This window comes from Camelus bactrianus, chromosome 22 (genome assembly GCF_048773025.1).
Source record: "Camelus bactrianus isolate YW-2024 breed Bactrian camel chromosome 22, ASM4877302v1, whole genome shotgun sequence".
NCBI lineage: Eukaryota > Metazoa > Chordata > Mammalia > Artiodactyla > Camelidae > Camelus > Camelus bactrianus.
In genome coordinates this window covers 24,984,305-25,008,843 of record NC_133560.1, presented here as the reverse complement: position 1 = coordinate 25,008,843, position 24,539 = coordinate 24,984,305, and the positions used below count along the sequence as shown (strand labels likewise).

General features: G+C 47.8%; 1 protein-coding gene across 2 annotated transcripts in view; it reads left to right on the top strand.

Annotated features, from left to right (window-relative positions):
- OLFM2 (olfactomedin 2) overlaps positions 1–24,539 on the top strand; it is a 56,045-nt gene that overhangs the window by 3,183 nt on the left and 28,323 nt on the right. Inside the window, exon 1 of one of the 2 annotated variants that reach the window (XM_074350710.1) lies at positions 12,068–12,255. The exons of the other annotated variant lie outside the window; for it this stretch is intronic. Coding sequence (XP_074206811.1) covers positions 12,121–12,255 — 135 coding nt within the window. The 5' untranslated portion in view covers positions 12,068–12,120. Of the gene's footprint in view, positions 1–12,067; positions 12,256–24,539 lie in introns of those variants that run through there. 2 annotated transcript variants of the gene reach the window in all.

The window sequence follows — 24,539 nt, the reverse complement described above, 5'->3', positions numbered from 1 at the left end:
GGAGTTGTCCATCTGTCTAAGGTTTGGAGCCATCAGAGAGCTTGACAGCTCCAATGCCCTCCATCTTCCCTGTGGGAAAGGTATTCCCTCTCTGAACACTGGGAAGTCATCCTTAAGATCTAGCTACATCTTAGTACTATCTGGGTTTGGGGTCACTTCTTTCCTAGGGTCCCCAGAGGATGGGACAGGAGTAAGCTCAGTAAGCTCATTGCATGCCCCAGGGCCTTTGCACTTGTCACTCCCTTTTCCCCAGGTAGCTACTCAACTCCCTCCCTCTCCCGCTTAAGTGTCACTTCCTCTGGGATGCCCACCCTGACCAGCCATCTAAAATAACCCCCTACTGCCACTCTCTAAGTTCTTACTCTGCATTATTTTTCTTCATAGCCTTTGTCATTACCTTTCCAGGATTTCTTGATTTACTTATTGTCGGTCTCCCCAAAGAGAGGCCACTCGTCAGGGTCCAGTGTCCTGTGTTGTATCATCAGTGCCTACAGCAGAGCCTGGCGCAATGTAGATTCTCAACAAATATCTGTTGAATGAGTGGATGCATCCCATCCTCTCCCACAGAGTCTCTTTCTTTCTCAAACAGTGGGACTCTTGTGCCAAGGGAGGGTTAGGAGAACAACCCTTCCCCTGGGCCATCCCAGACCCATTTCAAGCCAACCCCCTCTCCTGGATGGGAGGCATCAGGAAAAATCCATCTCCTTCATCTTTGTCTAAAATTCCACCATGGCAAGTCACCACTATCTGGAGTTAAGATGCTGTTCCCCTTGGGGCTCCTTTAGAAAATGTAAATGTCCCAGGTGGAGGGAAGTAAAAGGAAATCTTGAGGACTCCCAAATAGTAAGTGAATTGGACATTTTTTTCCCTAGGAAACAGCGGCGTTGGGGCTGGGCCCAACATGAAGGAGCTGGGGCGACACCTAGTGGTAGAATGAGGTTTGTGCAGAGACTGTGTGTCCCTGTGACCCTGGGGAAAGGCGTGCAGACAGATGTCCCTATGTGTGTGGGGGTCAGTCAGGGTCCTGGCCAGGATGTGAGGCAGGGGAGGCACTTGCCTTGGGCGCAAAATTTAAGAGGGTGCCAAAAAGCCAGAAAAAAGATAAATATTATTTGAATGCAATATTTTAAAGAAAATCAAAATGAATGCAAAAAAATCTATGATGCACATAATATCAAAATTTTAAGTAAAGGCAGGATCCAACTCACCTCAGTCTAACCCTGGCCCTATAGGAGTGTGTCTGTAGTGTCCATGGGGGTGTGTGTGTATGTTTAAGAACTGTGGACTTGGCATTGGCCAAGCCGGGCACAGGGACACTTGTGTGCCAAAATCATGTCTGTGGGTGTGTGTGCACAGTGACTCTGGTTCCATGAGGGTCAACCATGTGGACGTGTGTGGATTTCTTAAGAATCCAGCAGCTGGTGTTGGCAATGGCTTTGTGTCCCCAGGATTCAGTGTCAGTGCCTGGGAGGCAGTTACTTACTGTTTTCATTTATTCATGCCTTTATGCGTTCATTTGGAAAGCATCCATGGTGAGTCTTCTGTGGGTCGAGCCTTATGTCAGACGCTAAGGCTGGGCGACCGTTTGAGCTCTCAAAAGGAGTGGGATGGAAGATTTCACTTCTCTAAAGTGGAGCCTGGCTGGGCTGGGGAGAAGGGAGTTGTGACCGGAGTAGGAGACTTTGGTCCCAGTTTTGGGGAACTCTTGTCTTCACTGCCAGAGTGGAAGCCTGGTCTGACTCATAACTTCATCCATCCAGAGCTCAGCCACAAATCAAGGAGAAACCAGAAGGAGCAGAGAGGAGTCAGAATAAGTTCCAGGAAGTCTGTGTGCAAAAACTTACCCGTCTTGCTTCTGGGAGCTCCAGTACATTCTCAGCGCCTGTTTACTCTTACTTTACACACAGTTCTAACAATCCTGGGCACCTAGTGTCTAAGCCCTGCTGAGCAGATGAGAAGACAGGGAATCACATTGTGAGAAGAAAGAAGTGGCAAAGTCAGTTGAAGCCATTGAATGAAATGCCTAATAGCTTCTTACCTTTTAAGCCCTGAGACAATCCTGGTTGTTCCCAAGAAAAGTAAATGGTTAGCACGTGGTGAGCTGGATTATTTCTAGGCCTCATTTCTCTAGTACTTCCTGTGTGAACAACACCAAGCGAGGCACCAGGGATGTGGAGAGGTGTGACAGAGTCCACTGTGGGATGGTTCTCAGGGCCAGATAAGGATGTGTGTGTGTGTGTGTGTATGTGTGTTTAAATAAAACTTTAAAAAATTGTGGCAAAATACTATCTTAACCATTTTTAAGTCTACAGTTCAGTAGTGTTAGGTATCTTTACATTATTATGCAACCATCACCACCATCCATCTCCAGAATGCTCTTCATCTTACAAAACTGAAATTCTACCCATTAAACAACTCCCCGTTCCCCCTCCCCCAGCCCCTGGCAACCCTCCTTCTACTTTCTGTTTCTATGAATTGAACTCCTCTAGGGACCTCACATGAGTGGAATCATGCAGTATTTGTCTTTTTGTGTCTGGCTTCTCTCACTGAGCATCATGTCCTCAAGGTTCATCCACGTTGTAGCAAATATCAGAAGTTCCTTCCTTTCTAAGGCTGAATACTATTTCATCGTATGGATGGAACACATTTTGTTTATCCATTTATCCTTCAAAAGACATTTAGGTTGTTTCCACCTGTGGCTGTTGTGAATAGTGCCGCTATGAACATGAATGTGCAAGTATCTCTTTAAGCCTTTGCTTCTAACTCTCGGGTGTACACCCAAAAGTGGGTCTGCTGGGTTGTATGATAATAATGTGTTGAATTTATTACTTTATTATTATTATTATTATTATTATTATTATTATTATTATTATTATTATTATTATTTTATTTAATGGAGGTACTGGGAATGGCCGTGTGCATACTAAGCATGTGCTTCACCCCTGAGCTATAGCCTCCCCCATTTGACTTTCTGATTCCAGTCCATTCTAAGGGATATGAAGCAGCTCTTCACTGTGGCTGCATTTCATTAAGAGTTAATGACACTGCACGTCTTTTCATGTATTTATTGGCTAGCCAAGTCCTTTGTTCATTTTGAAAATTGGGATGTTTGCTTTTTTGTTGTTTAAATAGAAGGATTTAAAGCCAGGAATGAGACATGGTTGGATTTGTGTGAGGGACAGATCTTCTGACTGTAACACGGAAGACAAACTGGAGTGGGGAGAGTAAAGGCGTGAAGACAGAATTATTTCAGGAGCTGACAAGACCTAAGGCAAATTGGTAGGGGCCAGAGGCTTAGCAGGACTAACATTTAGGGGGTAAGGGGAGGGTACCTCTCACTGTTTGCTGTCCAAGGTCCTCAACCAGGTCTACTGTTTCCTTCCCAAACTCCTCCTGAAATTCTGAACCAGGCGGGATGCTGGAGAGAGATGGCACTGAGACTCCTGGGGAGAAAGCATTTCAACATCCCTTCCAAACACCTGCTGTAACCAAGCAAAAAACTAAAAGTAGGCACAGGCTAGAAGAGTAACACCATCCGTGTTCTGAGGGATGCAAAGCTGTGTATGTGTGGATACAAATTCATGCCTTTCTTATGTGTGAATGAAATACCATGGGGGCCAAGATGGCCGCTTGGACAGAGGCCACTTGGCTTCTTGCAGAGGACACTGAGCTTTGCTTGGCTTCTGCTTTCTAGCTTCTCTATTGGAAATTCTATCATTCTTACCTGCTGCACATCAAACATAAATAGAATTTATGTTTTATACTTGATACCTTAATTCACATTTTGGAATAAATTTCCTTCATGACATAAAGTGTATCTACAAAGAAGTACGCAGATCATAAAGGTACAGCTTGATAAATTGTCTCGAAGTGACATAATGTTACCAGTACCAGATTAAGAAACAGAATTTTGCAAGAATCCAGAAGCCCCCTCTATGCTTCTCCTAGCCCCCTGCCCCCCCCACCTCCAAGAATAATCGCTGAGCTGACCTCTCTCACTATGGTTTGACTTGTATTTTAACTTAATGAAGTCATTAACTATGTAGTTTTTTTATACCTGGCTTCTGTTACTCAACATAATATTTGTGAGATCTCTCCATATGATTGTTTTGTGATAGATTGCTTGGTTTAGTTGCTTTGTGATCTTCCGTTGTGTGAATATATTGTGATATATCCATTCCACTGTTTCTGGGCATTTGGGTTGGTGAAGTTTGTGGCTGACACAAACAGTGCTGAAACAAACACTCTAACAAGTGTCTTTAATAAATACTCGTTCGCATTTCAGTTGGGTCTATATGTACAGCAGACTCTTTATTCTCAGAGATTATGTTCCATAAAGACCCTGCGAACGCTGAATTAGTGAACACTAAATCATCATTAGATCCCTGCGAGCCTCTGGTCACAAAATTTTTGTCGACCAAACAGTATGCGATCTCCTTTTATGAATGTTTCTGTTTAAAAGCACCTTATTTAATGTAGATGGTTGATTCATTAGCACCAAACTCATGGCCAAAGGCGCCCGAAACTCATACTTGAATGAGGCTTATTGATGAGTTGTGTTTTCTCTAAAAGACATTTTACAGCCTTCTGGCACCTAGACAGCACTCAGCACCGTGCATGGAGCCACTTAAAATAGCGAGATCACCAATAAAAAGCGCGAGAATGTGAAAATTTTGGCACTAAATAGGCGGTGAAAAAGACGCTTGTTTACAGTTACGAGAGCTGAAACAAGAAAGCAGAGCCCAGTGGTGCTGGGTCTCGCTGGGAACCTGCACGTCAGTGACTCAGTTTTTTGCCGCTCTGTGCGTGTCCACGAAAGGCCATGAAAGCCCGAAAGTATTGGCTTGGGGGTTACAAATAAACTGTAGTGAGCAGACAAGTTTGACAATGTGGAACCTGCAAATGGTGAGACTCAAGTGCATATACCTAGGAGTAGAAGTGCTGAGTTGTAGGGGAGGAGATATTGCCAAACAGTCTTCGAAAGTTCCAAAGACTCTTCAGAAAGTTTACCAATTTACTCTCCCAGTAGTAGTGTCTGAGCGTTCCAGTTGCTTCACATTGTCACCAGCACTTGGTGTTGTCTTTCTGTTTCACTTTAGACATTCTTACAGGTGTGGAACGGTATCACATTGTGGATTTAATTTACATTTCCTGATGACTAATAATATTTAAATACCTTTTATCATGTTTATCGATCACTTGATTATCCACTTTTGTAAAATGCCAGTTGAAGACTTTTGCCCATTTCTCTATTAAGTTGTTTGCCTTTTTCTTGTATTTTGTGAGTATGTATATATTCTTATATATGTATATATGTTTGTATATATTCAATTTTATATCTGTGTTTCTATCTATCTATCTCATATAAGTTAACATTAGGATATGAGTTCTTTGTTGGACATGGGATTGCAAATATCTCCTCCTACTGTGTGGCTTGTCTTTTCAGTCTCTTAATGGTGTATTTGATCAACAGAATTTCTTAATTTGAATGTAGTTCAAGTAATAATTTGTTTCCTTCAAAGTTAGTGCTTGTCACTGTCCTGTTAGAGAAATCTTTGCCTATCCCAGAGTAATGAAGATATTCTTCTGTATTTACTTCTTAAAGATTTATTGTTTACCTTTCACATTTAGATGTACAATCTATCTGGAATTGATTTTTGTATATATGACATGAAGTAAGGATCAACATTTATTCTTTCCCCTCTGAACAGGTCCAGTTGACCCAGGACCATGTAGATTCTGGAGCCTGACTGTCTGCAATAAAATCCTGGGGGCCTTGAAAAAGTTTCCTTGCACCTCTGTGCCTCTATTTCCTCATTCTAGAAAGGAGAATTGTAATCCTATCTGCTGCATGGTGCTATTCTGAGGGTTAAATGACTTATTACATGTACATTGCTGCAAATGGTACCTAGCTCATGATAAGTACTCAATAAACCTGAGCAATTACTGCTATTGTTTCTGACAGTTATGAACTTTTTTCCTCCTGATAATTTTCAGGGCAGGGAAAAAAGACTCTTTCCATGGCTCCTGGTCTTAGTATGTTCAGATGGCTATACTAAAATACCACAGACTAGGTGGCTTATAAACAACAGAAATCTATTTCCTACAGTTCTGGAGGGTGTGACGTCTAGGATCAAAGTGCTGGCAGATTTGGTGTCTGGTGAGGCCCGGTTTCTCAGTATCTTCATCTTGGTGTCTTCCACCTCATGTGATAGAAGGGAGAGGGAGCTCTCTGGGGTCTCTTTATTTTTTTATTTTATTATATTTTAAAAACGTTTTTTATTGAGTTATACTCATTTTACAATGTTGTGTCAAATTCCAGTGTAGAGAACAATTTTTCAGTTATACATGAACATACATATATTTATTGCCACTTTTATTTCTCTGTGAGCTACCACAAGATCTTGTATATATTTCCCTATGCTATACAGTATAATCTTGTTTATCTATTCTGCATATGCCTGTCAGTATCTACAAATTTTGAACTCCTAGTCTGTCCCTTCCCACCCCCGTCCCCCTTGGCAACCACAAGTTTGTATTCTATGTCTATGAGTTTGTTTCTGTTTTGTATTTTTGTTTTTTGTTTTTTGTTTTTTTTTTAGATTCCACATATGAGTGATCTCATATGGTATTTCTCTTTCTGGCTTACTTCACTTAGAATGACATTCTCCAGGGACATCCATACTGCTGCAAATGGCATTATGTTGTCGGTTTTTATGGCTGAACAGTATTCTATTGTATAAATACACCACATCTTCTTTATCCAGTCATCTGTTGATGGACATTTAGGCTGTTTCCATGTCTTGGCTATTGTAAATAGTACTGCTATGAACATTGGGGTGCAGGTGTCTTTCTGAAGTAGGGTTCCTTCTGGATGTATGCCCAGGAGTGGGATTCCTGGGTCATATGGTAAATCTATTCCTAGTCTTTTGAGGAATCTCCATACTATTTTCCACAGTGGCTGCACCAAACTGCATTCCCACCAGCAGCATAGGAGTGCTCCCTTTTCTCCACAGCCTCTCTAGCATTTGCCTTTGTGGACTTTTGAATGATGGCCATTCTGACTGGTGTAAGGTGATACCAGGGTCTCTTTATAAAGACACAAATTCCACACATGAGGGCTCCACCCTTATGACCTAATTACCTCCCAAGACTTCATCTTCAAATACCATCGCATTGGGAATTAGGTTTCAACATACGAATTTGGGGGGAACACAAAACATTCAATATATAGCACTCCCCAACACGATGCTTTAAGGTGATGATGGCGACTGTGAGAAAGGGATATTTGTGGAGATAGATCTACATCAAGATCAGCTGGCGTTGGTGATAGCTTGAATGGAAGAATAGAGAAAGAGAAGGAAGGTAAGGGGCAGCAGAATCTGTACTTTCTAACTCTGGGTACCTCTGGGCCAGGACCAGGGTGAGGCAAGCAAGGAATGTAGGGTGCAAAACTTAAGGAAGAATTCATTCTCATTGCAGAGGTCCTTGGGGGAGGAAACCTGCAGGGAAAGTTTTAGGGATGCTTTCCCCTTTTACACAGTTTTAATGAGGTATAATTTATATACCATTAAATCCACCTGTTTAAGGGTGTGACTCGGTGACTTTTAGTAAATTTGCAGAGTTGTGCAAACATCACCCCAATCCAGTTTTAGGATATTTCCATCACTCACAAAAGATCTCTTGAGCCCATCTGCTGTCCATCCCCACTCTCACCCCCAGCTCCAGGCAACCACTAATCTTATTTCTTGTTTTTGTTTTTGTTTTTTTTTGTGGGGGGAAGTAACTAGGTTTATTTATGTATTTTTAAATTAATTATTATTATTCTTTTTAGTGGCAGTACTGGGGGTTGAACCTAAGACCTTGTGCATGCTAAGCACACACTCTACCACTGAGCTATACCCTCCCCTGTCACCAATCTTATTTCTATCTCTATATATTTGCCTTTTCTGGACATTCTGTGTAAATGAGATCATACAAAATGTAGCCTTTTGTATCTGGCTTCTTTCACTTAGCAAAATATTGTTGAGATTCATCCATGCTGTAAAATAAATCAATCATTTGTTCCTTTTTATTGCTGAATGATATTCCATTGTATGGATGTACCACAGTTTGTTTATCCATTCACCAATTGATGAGCATTTGAATTGTTTCATTCATTATGAAAAATGCTGTTATGAATATTCATATACACATCTTTCCGGGAACATACGCTTTCATTCCTCTGGGGTAGATGGCATTGTTGGGTCTTATGGTAACTTTCTGTTGAACAGTTTAAGAAACTGCTGAATTGTTTCTCAAAGTAGTTGCAACATTTTATATTCCCACTGGCAAGAGGTTTCAGGTTCTCCACATCATCACCAATACTTGGTACTGCCTGTCTTTTTGGTTCAGGTTGTTCTGGTGGGTGTCATGTGCTATTAGTCCTGTGAAACACACAAGCAGAAATGTCCAAGAAGTGGATGGTCTTAGGGATTTGAGCTCTAGGTAGGGATTTGAGCTCTAGGTGGCGATCTGAGCTGTAGATATACCTTTGGGAGCCTTAGCTCTAGATTCATTTAGTCAGTCAATCAATAATTTCTTGAGCACCTAATATGTGCCAAGCACTATTCCAAGCTGTAGGGAGGCAGCTGTGAAAAATACAGACAGGTAGGTGCCCTTGTGAGGCTGAAAGTCTAGTGGAGCAGAGACTATAAACAAATAAAAGGACAATATAATGTCACATGGTGATAAATGTTTAAAAAATAGAGCAAGAAATTAAATTAAATCAAATTAAATTAAATTAAAAAAATTAGGGCAGAATAAGGGACAAGAGTGGTGGGGGCTGCTATTGTAGATGAGGTGGCCAGAAGAGGTCTTTCAGGAAACAACAGCCATATCACTCAGAGTCCAGTCAGGGAAACAAAGCACTCTAGGTGTTTCAAAGAGAGGAAATTTAATATAGAGAATTGGTTAAGGGTGAGATGGAAGAGATGAGAAGCCAAACTGATGAGATGATCAGGGAATCCAGGAATAAACCACAGCACGAAGCTGCTGGAGGGACATGACAAAAGGGTGGTGTGATGAGAAAGCGGCTCTGTGTGGGAGCTGGGTTCATGGAGGAGACAGAGTCGCTGTCAGAACACACCCCTCACCCTAAGCTGAAAGAGAGAGAAATGCCCTGGCCAATCCCTCCCTCCCACCCTCTAGTTTCCCTCCAGTGCCTCTCATTGGATGGGCCTAACAGGAAGCCAGTGTGCCAGGGAACCTGGGAAATGTAGTTTTCTGGAGAAGAGTAGGGCACGACTCTGTTCTACACAATGATAGAACAGAGATATAAATGAAGTAAGGGAACAAAATGCATGTGTATCTGTGGTAATAGCGTTCTGGGTAGAGCAGACAGCCAGTGCAAAGGTCCTGAGGTTGGAGTGTGCCAAATGGAACCAAAACCCTGGGAATGAGTATGATGGATGGTCCAGATATAGCATACAGAATGACAGGGACTAGGGATCTGGGACACATTTAGGAAGGCAGGAGACAGTGATGATGCAGACTTGAAGTCAAGGGACAAATGGCTTTCAGGAAGGAAGGAATGATCCATGAAGACTTACTTGTGAGAGTGACTGAATGTGGGCTTGGGTGAGGCTGCGAGACCAGCAAATTGTAAGGTCACTGGTGCCTTGAGTGAGAGGAGTTTTGGAAGCATACGGGAGCGGGGAGGTGAGGATGCAGAGGCAGCAAGGGCAGATGCGAGTATAGACCACTCCTTGGAGGTGCTTGGCTGGGAGGAGCCAGGACAGTTTCCTACATCACCGGCAGTGAGAGAGTGAGAGAACATCATGGGTTCCAAATTCTCTAAACTGGGAGGCCTTGGAGCCCAGTGGTTTTGGGGTCTGAAATCAGACCCACCTAGATTCAAATCCTGGACACTCATTTACCTGCTGGGTCACCTTGAGCAGGTTCCCTCTCCTCTCCGAGTCTAGTTTCCTCACTCATAAATAGGGAAGTTGCTGTACTTTTCAGGGGAGGTTGCATCCTCAAGCGTATTTGCAAAGTGTTCAGCACTCATAAATGCAAGCTGTAGTACAGATGGGCAAGGCGACTTCTCATTGTTTAAAGCTCATTATCAACTGCACATAAGAACAATGGCAGCTACTGTTTGTGAAACGCTTACCATGTCCCAGACCCCCAGCAAAGTGTTTTACAAGCACCATCTCTCCCCAGTCTCCTCCAGGTCACTCTGCTCCAACCACACTGTCCTCCTTGTTCCTTGAAGGCTTAGGCTCCTGCCCCAGGGCCTTTGCACTTGCTGTTCTTGGTGTCTGGAACTTTTCCTTCAGATTTTCCAATGGCTCCCTCCCTCACCTTCTTCAGGTCTCTTCTCAAATGTCTCTTTCCCCAAACAACTTCATTAAAGTTTTCTCCCCTACTTAGTCCATATGCCCCTTGCTTCCAAATTCCTATGTATTTTACCCAGCACCCCCACCCCATCATTGTTGGCTCTCTTGTTCTATAGAATATTCATCTCCACAAAGGCAGGCATTTTTTTTTGTCTGTTGTTCATGGTGCTTGGGACATAGTAGATGCTCAGTAAATCCTTCACTTGATGCTCAGGACACCCGAGCCATTTACACGTATTAGGTCCATGGGTCCTTACAATCACCTACTTTGCAGATGAGGAAACTGAGGCAGAGAAAGGTCATTGCTGGAAGTCATACAGGGGACACAACCTGCCTCTTGGTGTTGTCAAGCTCAGAGAAAAATGATAGTTCAAAGTCCCGACCGCCATCCCTACACCCGTGTTCAGTGCTCCTCCCGAGACGAGTCCTCGGTGAGCAGCCACGGCCGGGGAAAGGCCTGAGTCATCGCCGCCTCCAGACGGCGGCGGCCGCGGGCTGAGGGCGACGGCGGCCACAGCCGTGGCGGCAGCGCGAGGTGATGCGGGGACGCCAGGAGGGGGCGTGAGTGCAGGGAAAACAGAGGAAATTAAAACCCGCCGGGCGATCCTCCTGGCTGCCTCGCCCCCGCCGCCGCCGGCTGGTGCGTGGGTAGGAAGTAGGGGGCACCGCACTCCCCTCTCCTTGGGAGGGGCGGGCCCCAGAGCTGGTCCCTGGGGTCTGGAGGAAGGTCCGAAGTGTCAGTTCCCCGCCCCCACCCCAAGTTCAAGTTGTGAGTGGAGACCCGCCTGGGACTTGTCTGCAAAAGGCTAGCTCCGGTCTCAGCCGTCCCGGGTTATAATGCCGCCCCTTGGAGTCATGGGGGTCCTCCGGCTGCAGAAGTGACCCCATTCCCGAACCTTCATCCAAGTAATCGCCTCTGTTCGTTCGGGACCTGCCACTCTGGGCTTCCTTCGTCCCGAAACGACCGATCTCCAGAGTGGTCCCGGTACCGGGGAAGCCCCTTCCCCAAGGGAAAAGAGACCCTTGGCTGCCCGATTCAAGGGAGCGCACCAGAGGCGCCCCCCCCCCATGCCTGGTTTTAGGGAGCTGGGGTCAGTGTCCTAACAGTAGGTGGGTGAGGACTTGTGACTCCAGCCCCCTGCCAGCTTTGGGTGGTCGGGGTGGGGCAGCTGCCCATTTAAACGAAGACGGTGCGCGGGGCGCTCTGCAAGGGGCTGCGCGCGGAGGGTGGCCAGGGAATACCTCGCGGCGGGGGGAGGTGGGTGGGAGGGGCGGGAACACCGCTGGGGGCGGGGCTGGGAATGCCACGGCGCGGGGGTGGGGGCGGGGCAGGTGGGGACTGCCGCCGGAGGGGGCCCCGCACCAAGTGGGGCGGTGCCAGGCAGGGGGCGCGGCAAGGCCCGGGGAGCGCGGCGGGAGCAGTCTGGGTGCCCCCCGCCCCCCGCCGGGCTCCGGGCCGGAGCCGTGACGTCACGGCGGCTGGAAGTGCCCGGCGCGGAGGCGCGGAGGCGCGGGAGGGGGTGGGGGGGGGGCCGAGGCGGCGCTTTATAAGCGGAGCCCGCCGGGCGCGCCGAGCCGCAGCCCGCGTCCCCGAGCCCCCCGGCCGGCCCGGCCCCGACCCCGGCCCCCGGCTCGCGCTCGCGCCCCTGGGGGCGGCTGGGTGGCGAGGGACGGAGCGCCAGGCGGCGGGCCGGAGAAGGGACGCGCGGCGGGCGGCCGCGGGGCATGAGGCGGGGGCGCGATGTCGGTGCCGCTGCTCAAGATCGGGGCCGTGCTGAGCACCATGGCCATGGTCACCAACTGGATGTCGCAGACGCTGCCCTCGCTCGTGGGGCTCAACGGCACCGTGTCCCGCGCGGGCGCCTCCGAGAAAATCGTGAGTGGCCGCCTAGCGGGGGGCGCTCCCGGGGGGCGTGGTGCCCGAGCTGCCGCCGCCGCAGCCCCCGGGGGCCCCCGCCCCCCAGCTTCCCCGCGCGCCGGGCCGGGGGGCGCCCTCCCGGGGCTGGGGGCTTGACGCGGAGACCGAGGAGCCCCAGGACCCCCAGCCGTCTCCGCACCGTTTATTATTATGATGACTTCTTATTATCAGTGTGCAGTGGCCGAGTGGCAACAATGTACTAGCCAGGCTCTGGCCCGGGGCGGAGGCGGCTAGGGCTGCGGACCTGAGCCTGGTCCGGACTGAGTGGGGCGAAACGGGAGCGGTAGATTCAGGGGGTTGGGTGGAACCCTGACCCTGAATGGGGAAGGTCTCCAAGGGTGTCCACCTTCAGGATCTCTCCCTGTTTGTGCCTCAGTGCCTCTGAGTAGTCCCACGTCTGTCAGTCTGTCTGTCTCTCTCTCTGTCTCTCCCTGTCTCTCTGTCTCTGTGTGTCTCTCTCTGTGTCCCTTTCTCTGTCGGTCTGCCTCTCTGTTCTTTTTCCTCTGGTTTGCATCTCTGTTTTTCTCTCTGTCTCTATGTTGCGCTGTCTCTGACTTCTTATCTCTTCCTGTCTGTCTCCCTTTTTCTCTCCCCTGTACCCCCCAACCCCCAGCACCTCCCTCCTCATTACCTGCCTCACCATATGCTGATTACTTATTCCATGACTCGCCCTCCATAGGAGGCAGACGAGTCTCAGAAGGGCAGGAGCAGGGGCTGGGGCTCAGGCTGCCTCCAGACACTCCAGGATTGCTCCTCCTTCCCCCATCCCATCCTGTCCTCCTCCATCACCTCTATCCTGCAGCTTCCTTGGCCCAGAGTTTGTCAGGGAGCAGATTGGTGTGTGTGTGTGTGTGTGTGTGTGTGTGTGTGTGTGTGTGTAACTCCCTTGGGGTTAATGGTGGTCCTGTTGTCCTAGGGGGGAGGGGAGGAGACATCCTCCATTGCAAACTTCCTTCAGCCTCCTCCAGATGTGCCCTTCCCCTCTTCATTCTGGTTTCGGGACTTCTCCCAGTATGTAGAACTGGGATTCATGGAGCTCCCTCTCCTGCTTGATGTTTACCCAACTTCACCAGCTCCCCTGTTTAGCCTCCAGTGGCCACCACACTGAAAAGAAAGAGGTCTTTGCTCCCAAGGGTTACAGGCAAGTGGAGGGGTGGGTACCATGTCCTGGGCTCAGGCTTTGTCCAGCCCCTGGGGGGATTATCACTGGGTTTGGCCCAGGTGAGGGCTTTCAGTCTAAATTCTCCAAATTGAAACCAACATATGACAATGTCTTTACGTGTGTCTCTCACATCAAGTGGTATTTTCTGAGTATGTCCTGGTGTGTCAGTCTGTGCATGGGTTTTGGTGTGTGTATGGGGGTGTATCTGAGTGGAGGGTGTGAGAAAGCTTATGTGCTTTGCCAGCATGAGGGTCCAAGTGTGTCTGCCTGTGTATGCGAGTGCGTCCCAGAATGAGTGTGGGTGTGTCCCTGGGTACTCACTGTGTCTGGGTATGGATGTGTCTAAGTGTGTATCTGCAGTTGTACGTCCCTGGCTATGAGTTTGTTTATGTGTCGTTGCATGTGTGCATGTAAGTTTGTATACATGAGTCTAAGACAGACATCTTGCTGTCACCTTCTGAGTAGGGAGACAGACAGTGTCTCATTGCAGTCGGAAGCCAGATTCCCTCCCACCCCCATCTAAAAAGTGTGAGTCAGTGTAAATGTATGCATGTATTGTGTACATCACGTGGTGTGTAAATGAGAGCATATGCTATGTCTGGAGGATATGTACCTAAGTGTGTAAGTGCGTGTCTCTAGGTTATGATTTTGTGCATGTGTCTGTGCAATTATACACATGTGCTGTTTTGTGTGCGTATACATGCAGACATGTATGTCTTTAGAAGTGTGTGCATATATGTTGAAATGTGTGTCTATGGATGGGGTGTATGCCTACTTTGTATGCATGTGGGTGTATTCCTGTGTGTATCATGATTTTTCTGTTAAGTGTGAGTGTATGTGTACTCAAACTGACCTGTTCTCCACTCTAGCCCATCTGTAGCTAACAGGATCTTGATCCAATGCTTCCATGAAGTCAACCTCTGAAAGCTAATCGTTCTCCCATCCCTGATCCCCATCCCATCCCTCAGTCTCACTAAGGCTTGCCAGAAGAGCTCTCTGGAGTGAGATGCCAGGGAACTCAGGGTGGAACCTGGGAGGGGACTGTGACGTGAGGGTGCTTTGGAAAGGGTCTTGGGAGTCTGAGAGACAGGTTGAAATCCAGACTTTACCCCAACTTGCTCTATGACTTGCACTTGACTCTGGGTCAGTGACATCACCACTCTGAGCTGCCATTTCCTCTTCTATAAAATGGGAACGATAATGCCTACATCACAGAACTGTTGTGGGAAACTGAGGTCTACCATCTAGTGCCTCATCCATCCATCCTTCCATCTAACTCTCCACCCACCCAACTTTATAATTATCCTTTTATCCATTCATCAGTCCATCCATCCATCCATCCATTCACCATCCATCCATTCACCCATCCATTCATCCATCATCTATCCAACCACCATCCACCCACCCACCCATCCATCTTTTCATCCTCCTATCCATCTCTCCATCCACCTCCCTACTCATCTATCTTTTCATCCACTCATTGTCCATCATCTGTCCCTCCATCCGTCCTCTCATGCACTCATCCTTCCATCCATCTCTCTATTCATGCATCCACTTATCCCCCCATTCATTATCCATCTTCCAACCATCTCTTCATCTGTCCTTTATATATCCATCCTTCCATCTATTTTGTTTATGCAACAAAATTGTTGAGTGCCTCCTGTATGTCAAGTATGTATATGCTTGAAAGTCCCTGTTGAGTGCCTGACATAGTAGATCCTCCGTTAGTGACAGGACTCTGAGTCAGATGAATCTGGGTTTCAATTCTGATCCTGCAATTTAGTAGTGGAATGACCTTGGGGGAAATTATTTAATCTCTCTAAGTTCCAATATCCTCATTAGTCAAAGAGAATTCAGAGTCCCCATTAAACCATGGAATCCATAAGGACATCTGTGTTTTACTCACTATTGAACCCTAAGGTCTGATGCATAGTAGGCCTACAATAAATATTTGTCAAGTGGCTGCATCAACAATGATATCTTCTTAAGGATTCATGGATTCCGCCTTCAAATGGAAACAAATGGCTGGGTGCATAGTAGATGTTCAGTAAGGAGGGACTGCTTTGTTTATTGTAGCCAAACACATAATAGGCATGGAGTAAATATTTGTTGTGTCTAAATCAACAATTCACCTTCCGAAGGATTGGGGAGAACAAATGGAAGTGAGTGGTTATGGAGATGGTGCACAGCAAGGAGGAGTTGTAAGAAGGTGTAGAGCACCAACAAGGGGAAGCTGAGGGGTTCAGGAACCCAGGTGGTGAGCATTCCCAGTCATGAGACAGATGGTTGGTTGCTGGTATTTGACTTACAAAAGGACCTCAGTGAGGTGAAGGTGAGCCCAGACCCTCTGGACATTTTTGTCTTTGGCGTCCCCTCTCCAATTTGATCTGGAGAAGCAGCTTAGTATTCTAAGATATTCTGACCATCTCTGGAAGGGGAGGGAGCGAGGAGGAAGGTGCCACTGCTGCTACCTTTGGCCAACCCCCAGCCATAAAGCATCCCTGTGGGACGGGAGCCTTCAGCGGAATGGCTCCTCACCTGAGGGTCATAAATTCTGAACCAGACTAAGAACTGTCAGCCCCATGGCCAGCAGCTGCCATCATTATGGCGCCTGAAGTGAGTTACCTGCATCTTATATATTATGCCCTTGTCCATCCCCTTCTTCTTAATGGCTAGACAGAAGGAAGGGGATATGAGGGAGGGATATTCTGTTTGGAGGAGGACGCTTTTCCGTATAAGAGGAATGAGGAGGGTCTGAGCAGCTATCCGCAAAAGACTCTGCAGACTTCCCCTTGAAGAACCAAAGCTCAGAATCTATGTCTTTCTTCAACAGTTTTCTTGGGAGAAAGACCCCCGACACTCAGTATCAGGCAAGAGAAGCAAGGTTACACGCGCTAACAAGCCACCTCACACTGTAGTGGTTTAACAGAGCACAGGCTTATTTCCTGCTTGCGCTGTATATCCGCTGTTGGCTGGAGAGCTCTGTCCATGGTAGTCACGCAGGGACCCAAAATGATGGAGGCTCTATGGTGCCATGATCATTGAAGAAGCGAAAGGAAGGCACAGCAAATCCCCTGTCGGCTCCTAAAGCTCTTCCCTGGAAGTGACATGTTACTTCTGCTCACATTTCCTTGGCCAACACAAGTCACATGGCATGCTTAACCTCAAAGAGTGTGAGGGCCACTTAATGTCATAGTGGCCCTAACTATGACCTGGATAGAGAGGAGTGGCCAAATATTTGTGAACAACCCTAAATATTGCTCCGCTCTACTGATCCCTCCTCCTCTTATTCTACTACAAGAATTCTCTTAGAGGGTATCTCCATTCATTCATCCATTCACTCACTCATTTATTCAACAAATATTTTTTGAGCACCTACTATGTGCCGGGCACTATTCTAGGTGTCAGGAGTATGACAGTGAACAAAACGGACAGATATCCCTGTCCTCGTGGAGCTGGCATTCTAGGGCAGGAATGGGGAGAAATAAATAAGTATACAGATAAATCTGTAATATTCCAGGTGGTGATACTTGTGCTAGAAATAAATATAGAGCAGCATAAGGGGAGTGGAGAGTGATAGGGGGACTATTTTAGATTGAGTTGGCCTCTCTGAGAAAGTGACATTTGAGCAGAGATCTGAAGGAAGGACGTAGAGGGAACAGCACGTGCAAAGGCCCTGAGGTGGGAATATGCCTGAAATGTTGGAGAAACAGCAAGGAAACCAATGTGGCTGAAGCAGAGTGACTGAGGGGAAAAGTGAAAGGCAGGGAGGTGGTGGGAGGCACATCATGTTGGGGGGAGAGGAACTTGCAGGGGTTTTAGATTTAGCTTATAACTTCTCATGCATTCCCTGTCCTCCTTTCATGCTTTTCTTTTCTCATTGTACTTCCAACCTTTTAATATATGTGGTGAAGTTAACTTATTTATTTTGTTGTCTGATTCTCCCCACTGTAATGTCAGCTCCCTGAAGGCAGAGATTTTTCAAAAATCAATTTTTTTTAATGTTGTAGCCCCAGTGCCTAACTCTGGGCCCAGCACACATTTGGTGTTCAATACTTGTTAAGTGAATAAATGGGATACCAGGAAGGGTGCTGAGCAGAGGAGCAGGCATGGGGCTTGACTCAGCTGTTCACAGCTTCTCTCTCGCCCCTGTGGGGAGGACAGACTGTGGCAGGTGAATGCAGGAGCTGGGACACCAGGTTGGAGACCACAGCACAGGCCCAGGTGAGTGATAATGGGGGATGGACTAGGGTAGGAGCCAAGGACTCTACTCAAACCCATATTGTGGGTTTGACCCACACCCGCCATATTCACCTGCTCCTAATTGTGGTTCTCCAGCCTCTGCTCAACATATGAGGAAATATTTACTGAGCATCTACTTTGTACTGGAAAGGGCCCTAGACTATGGAACATAGAGGTGAATAATGCCTTGACTTCAATCAGATCACAGTCTCATCAGCACTACTTGCGACGTGACATGGTATGTGTGGTGATAAAGATATATCTGGAATGTCCTGGGGAGCACAGAGGAGGGGCACTGAAATCAGCCAGGGTGTGATGGGGGTTTCCTAGAGGTGGTGATACTCAAACTCAAGAAGAAATTGGCCACGTGAAGACAGAGCAAGGACATCCCAGGCAGAAGGAGCAGCATGGACAAAGGCTCAGAGTTAACGAGCATCCTGTTGAGGACAGAGAGACCACAAGCAGTTTGGAGTTGCTGAAGGCTGTGTGCCAGGTTGGGAAGAGTGTGGAAGTGGCCTGAGTGGCCAGAGTGGTCATGTCACAAAAGGATTTAGCCTCAGGTGCCTGTACTTCATTCTGAGTGTCAAAGGATGGGAGACTTGCAGGTGTTTGGAGCAGAAAAGGAGTATGAGGCAAACTTGCATTTTCCAAGAGATCTAATTGTTAGAAAGTCCATCTAGATTGTAAGTGTGAAATTTGTCTCATTTTAACTTTTTCCCATATCACTTGCATCAACTCTAAGCTCCTTACCTGGGCCCAACTCGGTAAGCCTCAGTTTCTTAGTCCATAAAATGGGAATAATAGTAGAATGTACCATATAGCATTGCGGTGTGTCTGGCATGTGGAAGGTGCTTATCAAGATTAGCTGTTATTATTATCACTATTATTATTACAAGACCCTACCTGCCTGAGTCTTGGGTCTTGAAGCTCTCTTCCATCCCTTACTGTTCTTCTTGTTCCCTCCTTTGAGAACATCTTCCCTCAGCCCTTCCTCTAGCCAGCTCCTTCTCACCCCTCTGACCCCAGCTCAAGTGTCACCTCCTCAGTGAGAGCTCCCCTGAACACCCTAGCTAAAATGTCCCCACTCTATTATTTGAACCTACTATATTATCTTCTCAGGACTCATAATTATCTGACTGAATTCAACTTGGTAATTGTTTGTTTACCACCGACAGAATGCAAGTGCCATGTGAGCAAAAACTTTGTCCCTCTTCTTTATTCCTGGAATTTTCTCATTTGGAGCTGTAGGCATTTCCTGAATGGTCTCAGTTCTGCTCCATGAGACCACTGCCCCCTTCTTCCTCCCAGTGAAACTTCTGAGCCTTGATGAATATTTCTGTGACCCCCTGAGTCTTCTCCCATGGCTCAGAAGTGTCTGTTTCATAAAACTTTTTTTCTTGTGTCTTTATGTGTCAATCCTGTTTGAATGGATGTCCAACAAATGTGCACATCGCCAACTTTCCTCACAAAGGTATGGACTGGCCTTGCCACCAGAGAGCAGAGTCATCCCTGACTAATAATCATTGAGCCCTGCTGTGTGCCAAGTCCCATGCTGAGGGTTGGAGATACAACAATGAACAAGAGAAACTTCATCTCTTCCCTCACAAAGTCTCATAAGGAGACACAGTGAACATGGAATTGTGCAAATTGTTATATAATTAGATTGGTGTGGGCTATGAAGGAGAAGGTATGGAGCCATGAGGGCAAGAAATTGGGAAGGGTTGGTCAGGGAAGGCTTCTCTGAGGAGGTGACATTTGCCCTGAGACATGAAGAATGAGTAAGAGCTGGGCAAAGACAGAGCTTCTAAGGTGGAGGGAGAGAGACTAAGAGAATAGAGTGTGCAGAGGTGTGGGATGAGATGGCAGGTGGTGTGTTTGAGTATCTGGAGAGATAGGCAGGGATCCTAGCCCACCGGGTGTTGCTGACCACCACCCTAGACCCCGTCCACTCCAAGCTTGACGCAACATATAGAAATAGCTTGAACTGCTGCCTCTGCTCATGCAGTCAGCACCACCGACAGCACCATGGACAGCTACCAAGGGAGGGTGATCTGGACCTCCGGGGTTCCTTGAGTGTAGCTAAAACTGGCTTCCTCCTCTTCCAGAGAGAAGCTCTGGTTTCTGCCTCTTGGTATTGTCATGCCCCCAGCATCTTTCTCTGGCCCTGGGTGGCTAACGTCTCTTTGTGAAGCTCCAACGGAGAGCAGCTGAGAAGCTGGGCAAGAAAGAAAAGCAGCCTTCTGGGGGAGGCCCAGGCGCTTTGAGAGAGTTTCATGTGGGGTTGGGTGTGTTTGTGTGTGGGAGTGAAGAAGTTGCCACTGGGAGATCTAGGGGGCCAGGCTGGTTCCCAGTCCTTGTCTCTCTCTGTCTTAGACTTGATGCTTCTCTATGTTTTAAATTTAAAAATTTAAAAAAATTTATTGAAGTTGCAGTGTGTCAGTTTCTGGTGTACAGCATAATGTCCCAGTCATGATGCTTCTCTATTTTTAAACTCTGTCTTTTGAGTCTCTCTCTCTCTTTCATATTCTTGTCTCCTCAGCTATCCTTATTCTCTCTTTGTCCTAACTGTGTATCTACAATACATAAACATTCAATAAATGTTTGTTGAGTGAATGTTGATGGTTATCTCTTTGTCTGCCTATGTCTCATGTCTGCCTCTTTTTGTCTCTGTCACACTCTCTGTCTCTATCTCTGTCTCTAAGTCTATCTCATCCTTTCTGTGTGTCTCTGTCTCTGGGTGTCTCTTTTGTCTCTGATTCTGTCATCTCTGTCTTTTGGTGTCTCTGTCACTATATCTCTTTCATTTCTGTCTATCAGTCTATGTCTGTCTGTCTGTCTGTCTAGGATTCTGTTTCCATGTCAACATAGTTACTGTGTCACAGTCCAGGACCCTGACAAGGGATGGGGGAGAGACTAGAATTCTCAGACCTGAGAGGGCTCTTGAGACAGGACAGACCCAGAACCTGTGTTGGGTGTTGAGCAGGATTCAGAGAGAGGCAGGATGACCAGAGAAACCCCAGCCCTTGAAGGCCCTGGGGAAAGATGGGGGAGGTGTCTGTACCCCTGGGGATGCTGGGAATGGGGGCCAAGCTTTGACGGGAGCCCAGGGTGAGGGGTAGGTGGGTGCCCAAGCTCTACGTGACTCCCTATCCTCCACCCCATCCCCACTCCCCACTTCCAACCAAGAGGGCAGCCCTCTAGGACCCAGCCACCAGGCCCCAGCGTTGGCTCCAAGATGGAACAGCTGTCTGGGCTGCAGCTGCAGAAGCTCATTTTGAACAAGGGAGATGATTGCAGGAGTGATTGGGGGAGGGAGGGAGAAAGGGAAGGTAGCAAGGGCCGAAGAGGAATCAGGCTTGATTGTAGCTGCTTCGGCAGCGGGTAACTTGCCCAGGAGATAGGGAGACTGGGCGAGGCAGGAAAAGGCAGAGGGAGGTCTGTCAGCCCAGCCGTGGTCCATCTGTCCCCACTTCTGGTCCTCCCTGTTGTGAAGTTTCTCCTCTTGTCTCTGGCTGTCTTTCCCTCTTGCTATATTTCACAGCCTGCATCTCTGATTCTCTGCCTGTGTCACTGGGTATCCGTGTTGCCTGTTGTCCCACCTCCTGCCCTATATTTCTGTTCCCCCTGCCTGTATCTCTCTGTGTCTCTGCCTGCCACTCCGCCCGGATCTCTGTGAATCTCTGAGCCTCCTCGCCTGCCCCTTGGTGCTGCCGTCATTATTGGAAGCACAGCTGAGTCTCCAGCAGCCCTTCGGACTGCTCTTTCTTTTGTTGTCACTTCTATGGTACTCAGGGGCTGGAGACAAATAGAAATGGCCAATTCCCAGGAAACGATGGGATCGTGTCCTTCCATAAAGGGATATTTACAAAGATATCTCAATTAAGACTAATTAATTAAGCGAGCCACTTCCCCTGCCCTCTCCCCCACCCTGTGGTCCTGCAGCCTCCTGGGAGGGAACTAGCCAATGAGTGGATGGCAGTCTGGTGCTCAGATGGTGTCTCAATGTTTAATTTATAACAGCCATCTCCCGGCTGCCCTATCAATCCATCCGGAAGGGCAAGGTGGCCTCCGGCGCATAGACTTGGGCAGAAGCTGTGACCCGCTGGCCCCCCAGAGCATGCTAGGGCATGTGTGTGTATGTTGGAGCCTGCCCCGAGTGTCAGGGCATGTCATAGCATGTTTGAACATGTTGGGGCATGTCTTCATGGCAAACATTTTCCTTCATGTAAGGAGCGTCCCATGGCCGCTGGGCATGTCTCGGACATGTTGGAGCAGGTTAGAATGTGTCTCTCAGGTGGGGAAAGTCTGAGCCTGGGGAGCCCCACAGGATGTGGCACCTGGCGGGACCCAGTTCAGGATGGCTCCTATGCTGTGCTATGAAGGTCTGCACCTGCAGATTAAGTTTCTATCCTCAAGTACAGGGCAAACTACACCTTGCAGACCCCCCAGCAGGGATAACAGGGGCATGACAATATCTACAGCTTCCAGGAGGAATTGATCAGCACCCCCCACCCACTCCTGCAGCTACAGTCTGAATTTCCCCGTCCCTTTCAGCACTGGTGGATCAGGAGGGTTGAGTTCCAACTCTTGATGTACTATTTGCTCCTCTGTCCTCTGTGGCTTCCCTCCCCCAGTGCATAGCTTCAGGGTCCTCATTTTTCCCATTGCTATAGTCCTCCAAGGTCCCTTAGGATTACTTCTCAACCTCACCCCTGCCTGCCCCTTCCCACCCCACACAGTCTGCTGATGCAACCCTCAGGGCAGTGTCCATCAGAGTGATGGAGCCTTCAATATAATGACATGTCAGGTGATGTAGCCCTCAGTGTAGTGCCCGCCAAAGTGATGCAGCCTTCAGTATAATGACAGATCTGCCGGTGCAGCCCTTAGTGTGATGCCAGGGTAGCATTGGGACCATAAACTTTTTTTGAAATGTGACTTCGATTCTGCAGACAGGCACTGGCTGGGACATTTGGTGCAGTGAGAAGGAAGAGAAATTTGCTCATTCCAGTGAGTGCCTTCTTTGGCTATTCTAGGAGGCCAGGATTCCCCAGCCCTGCTGGCCGAGGCTGGCTCCATTAGTCCTTGTAAGTGCCATGTGACCTCAGCAGGACACCCGGCTTATTAGTAAAGCGTAAGTTCTGCAGGAATATTTCAGGAACTGGCTGCAGTGCTCATGAGTTATTCGGGGAGACCTAAGAGTGCAGCTGACAGGATATATACAGATGTCAGTTCCTCCTGAGAGGAGTGTAGCAGTGTTTGAGGATACAGGCAGATGGACACAAATGGATATGGGGAATTGTACATGGAAGGGTGTGGATGTTCTTGAATGGACACAGATGTGGAACATGTTTGTGGCTTCCGGGTAAACATACAGCATTTACATACATGGTACAGAGTGGCACATGGACTTGAGCACTCAAAGAGAGAGATAAATAGACACAAATGTAACCGGTGTACACACGTAAAGAGTCATGTGGGCTCATATGACTGCACGTGGGCTGGTGGGCTCACAAACTGCACGCAGTGTACATGGAAACAGAGTGCTTGTGAACATGTCTGAATGAGGGGAATGTTCATGGCCGTGGGCAACAGCGCAAGAAGCATGCATACTTGACTTGTCCGCAGATGCACACCGGCGTTCACCTGGATTTACGGGAATGTGCACCCCTGCATATGGCTAGTGACAGATATGTCCAGATGTTCCGAACATGTCTGAAACTTAGATGCTCGCAGGTGCCTGTGGGTAAACACAGATGTCCACAGACAGTCACAGAGCCCCTGTGTATCCCAATACCCACATGCCACCATTTTCAGATGCAAATGACTAAATCCTCCCAAATTCCCCAGACTCTTGGCAAAGGGAGATCTCAAAGCCAACAAAAGTGATCTTGCAATTACCCCCAGACCCTTTTTGGAGGACCGCAGAAGGGAAGTCTTGAGTCACGCGAGTGCCTAGGTGACCCGGCAGTGCCATTCAGGAACACAGAGCCCTGAGCCAGCCTCGCTCAGGGTGTCTTAGCTGAGACTCTCCCCTGGTTGACAGCCCTTTCCCATCAGGGTCAATTATGGCAACCAATGCTCAGAAATGGCTTAGAGTGGTGCCCGGCATGAGGAAGAACCCGAGGTGTGTTAGGGACCATCGCTGTGACTGAGTAGAATTGTTATTACCATTATGCATGTTTCTCCTTGAAATGCAGAGAGATCCTGGTCCCCTGCATTTCAGTGCTGGCATCCACCCTAGCGTCCCTCCAGCCTTCCAGCTTCATCTGTTTCTCTCCTGCTCTCCTTTGAGAGAGTCAGTCCTTTACAGCTGCGGTCTCCTCTCTCATGGTGGGCTCTTCCCTGACGGCTCTCTTCATTCTCATTTGCCTCCAAGCATCGCAGTTCTGGTCTGTCTGCCTGGGGGTGGGCAGGTGTCAGAGAGTCTGTCTGGAATAGAGAGCCCCCTAAAATGGTCTGGGGGAATGAGAACTTTAGAAAAAGAATGCAAGGAGTCTCACAAAACCCAATGGCTAGGGCCCCAGGGACTTGGAAAGCCATCATTCACTCACTCATTTGGCAATTCAGTTTGCAAATATTTATCACCCACCTACGAGGCATCAGGTAGACAAGATCGACAGGATGCTTGCTGTCATGGAGCAGATATCTTAGTGGGAAGAGACCAGTAACAAACACACTAAGGAGAAATTATCACTCTGTAAGAGTGCCGTGCAGAGTTGAACGCAGGTGAGCGATGTGGTGAAGGTAGGGCTAATCTGGATTCAGGAGAAAATCCCCACCTGCTCAGTAGGGATATTCAGGTAGGAACATTCTCTTGGAAGGGTCTTTGGGAAGGGAG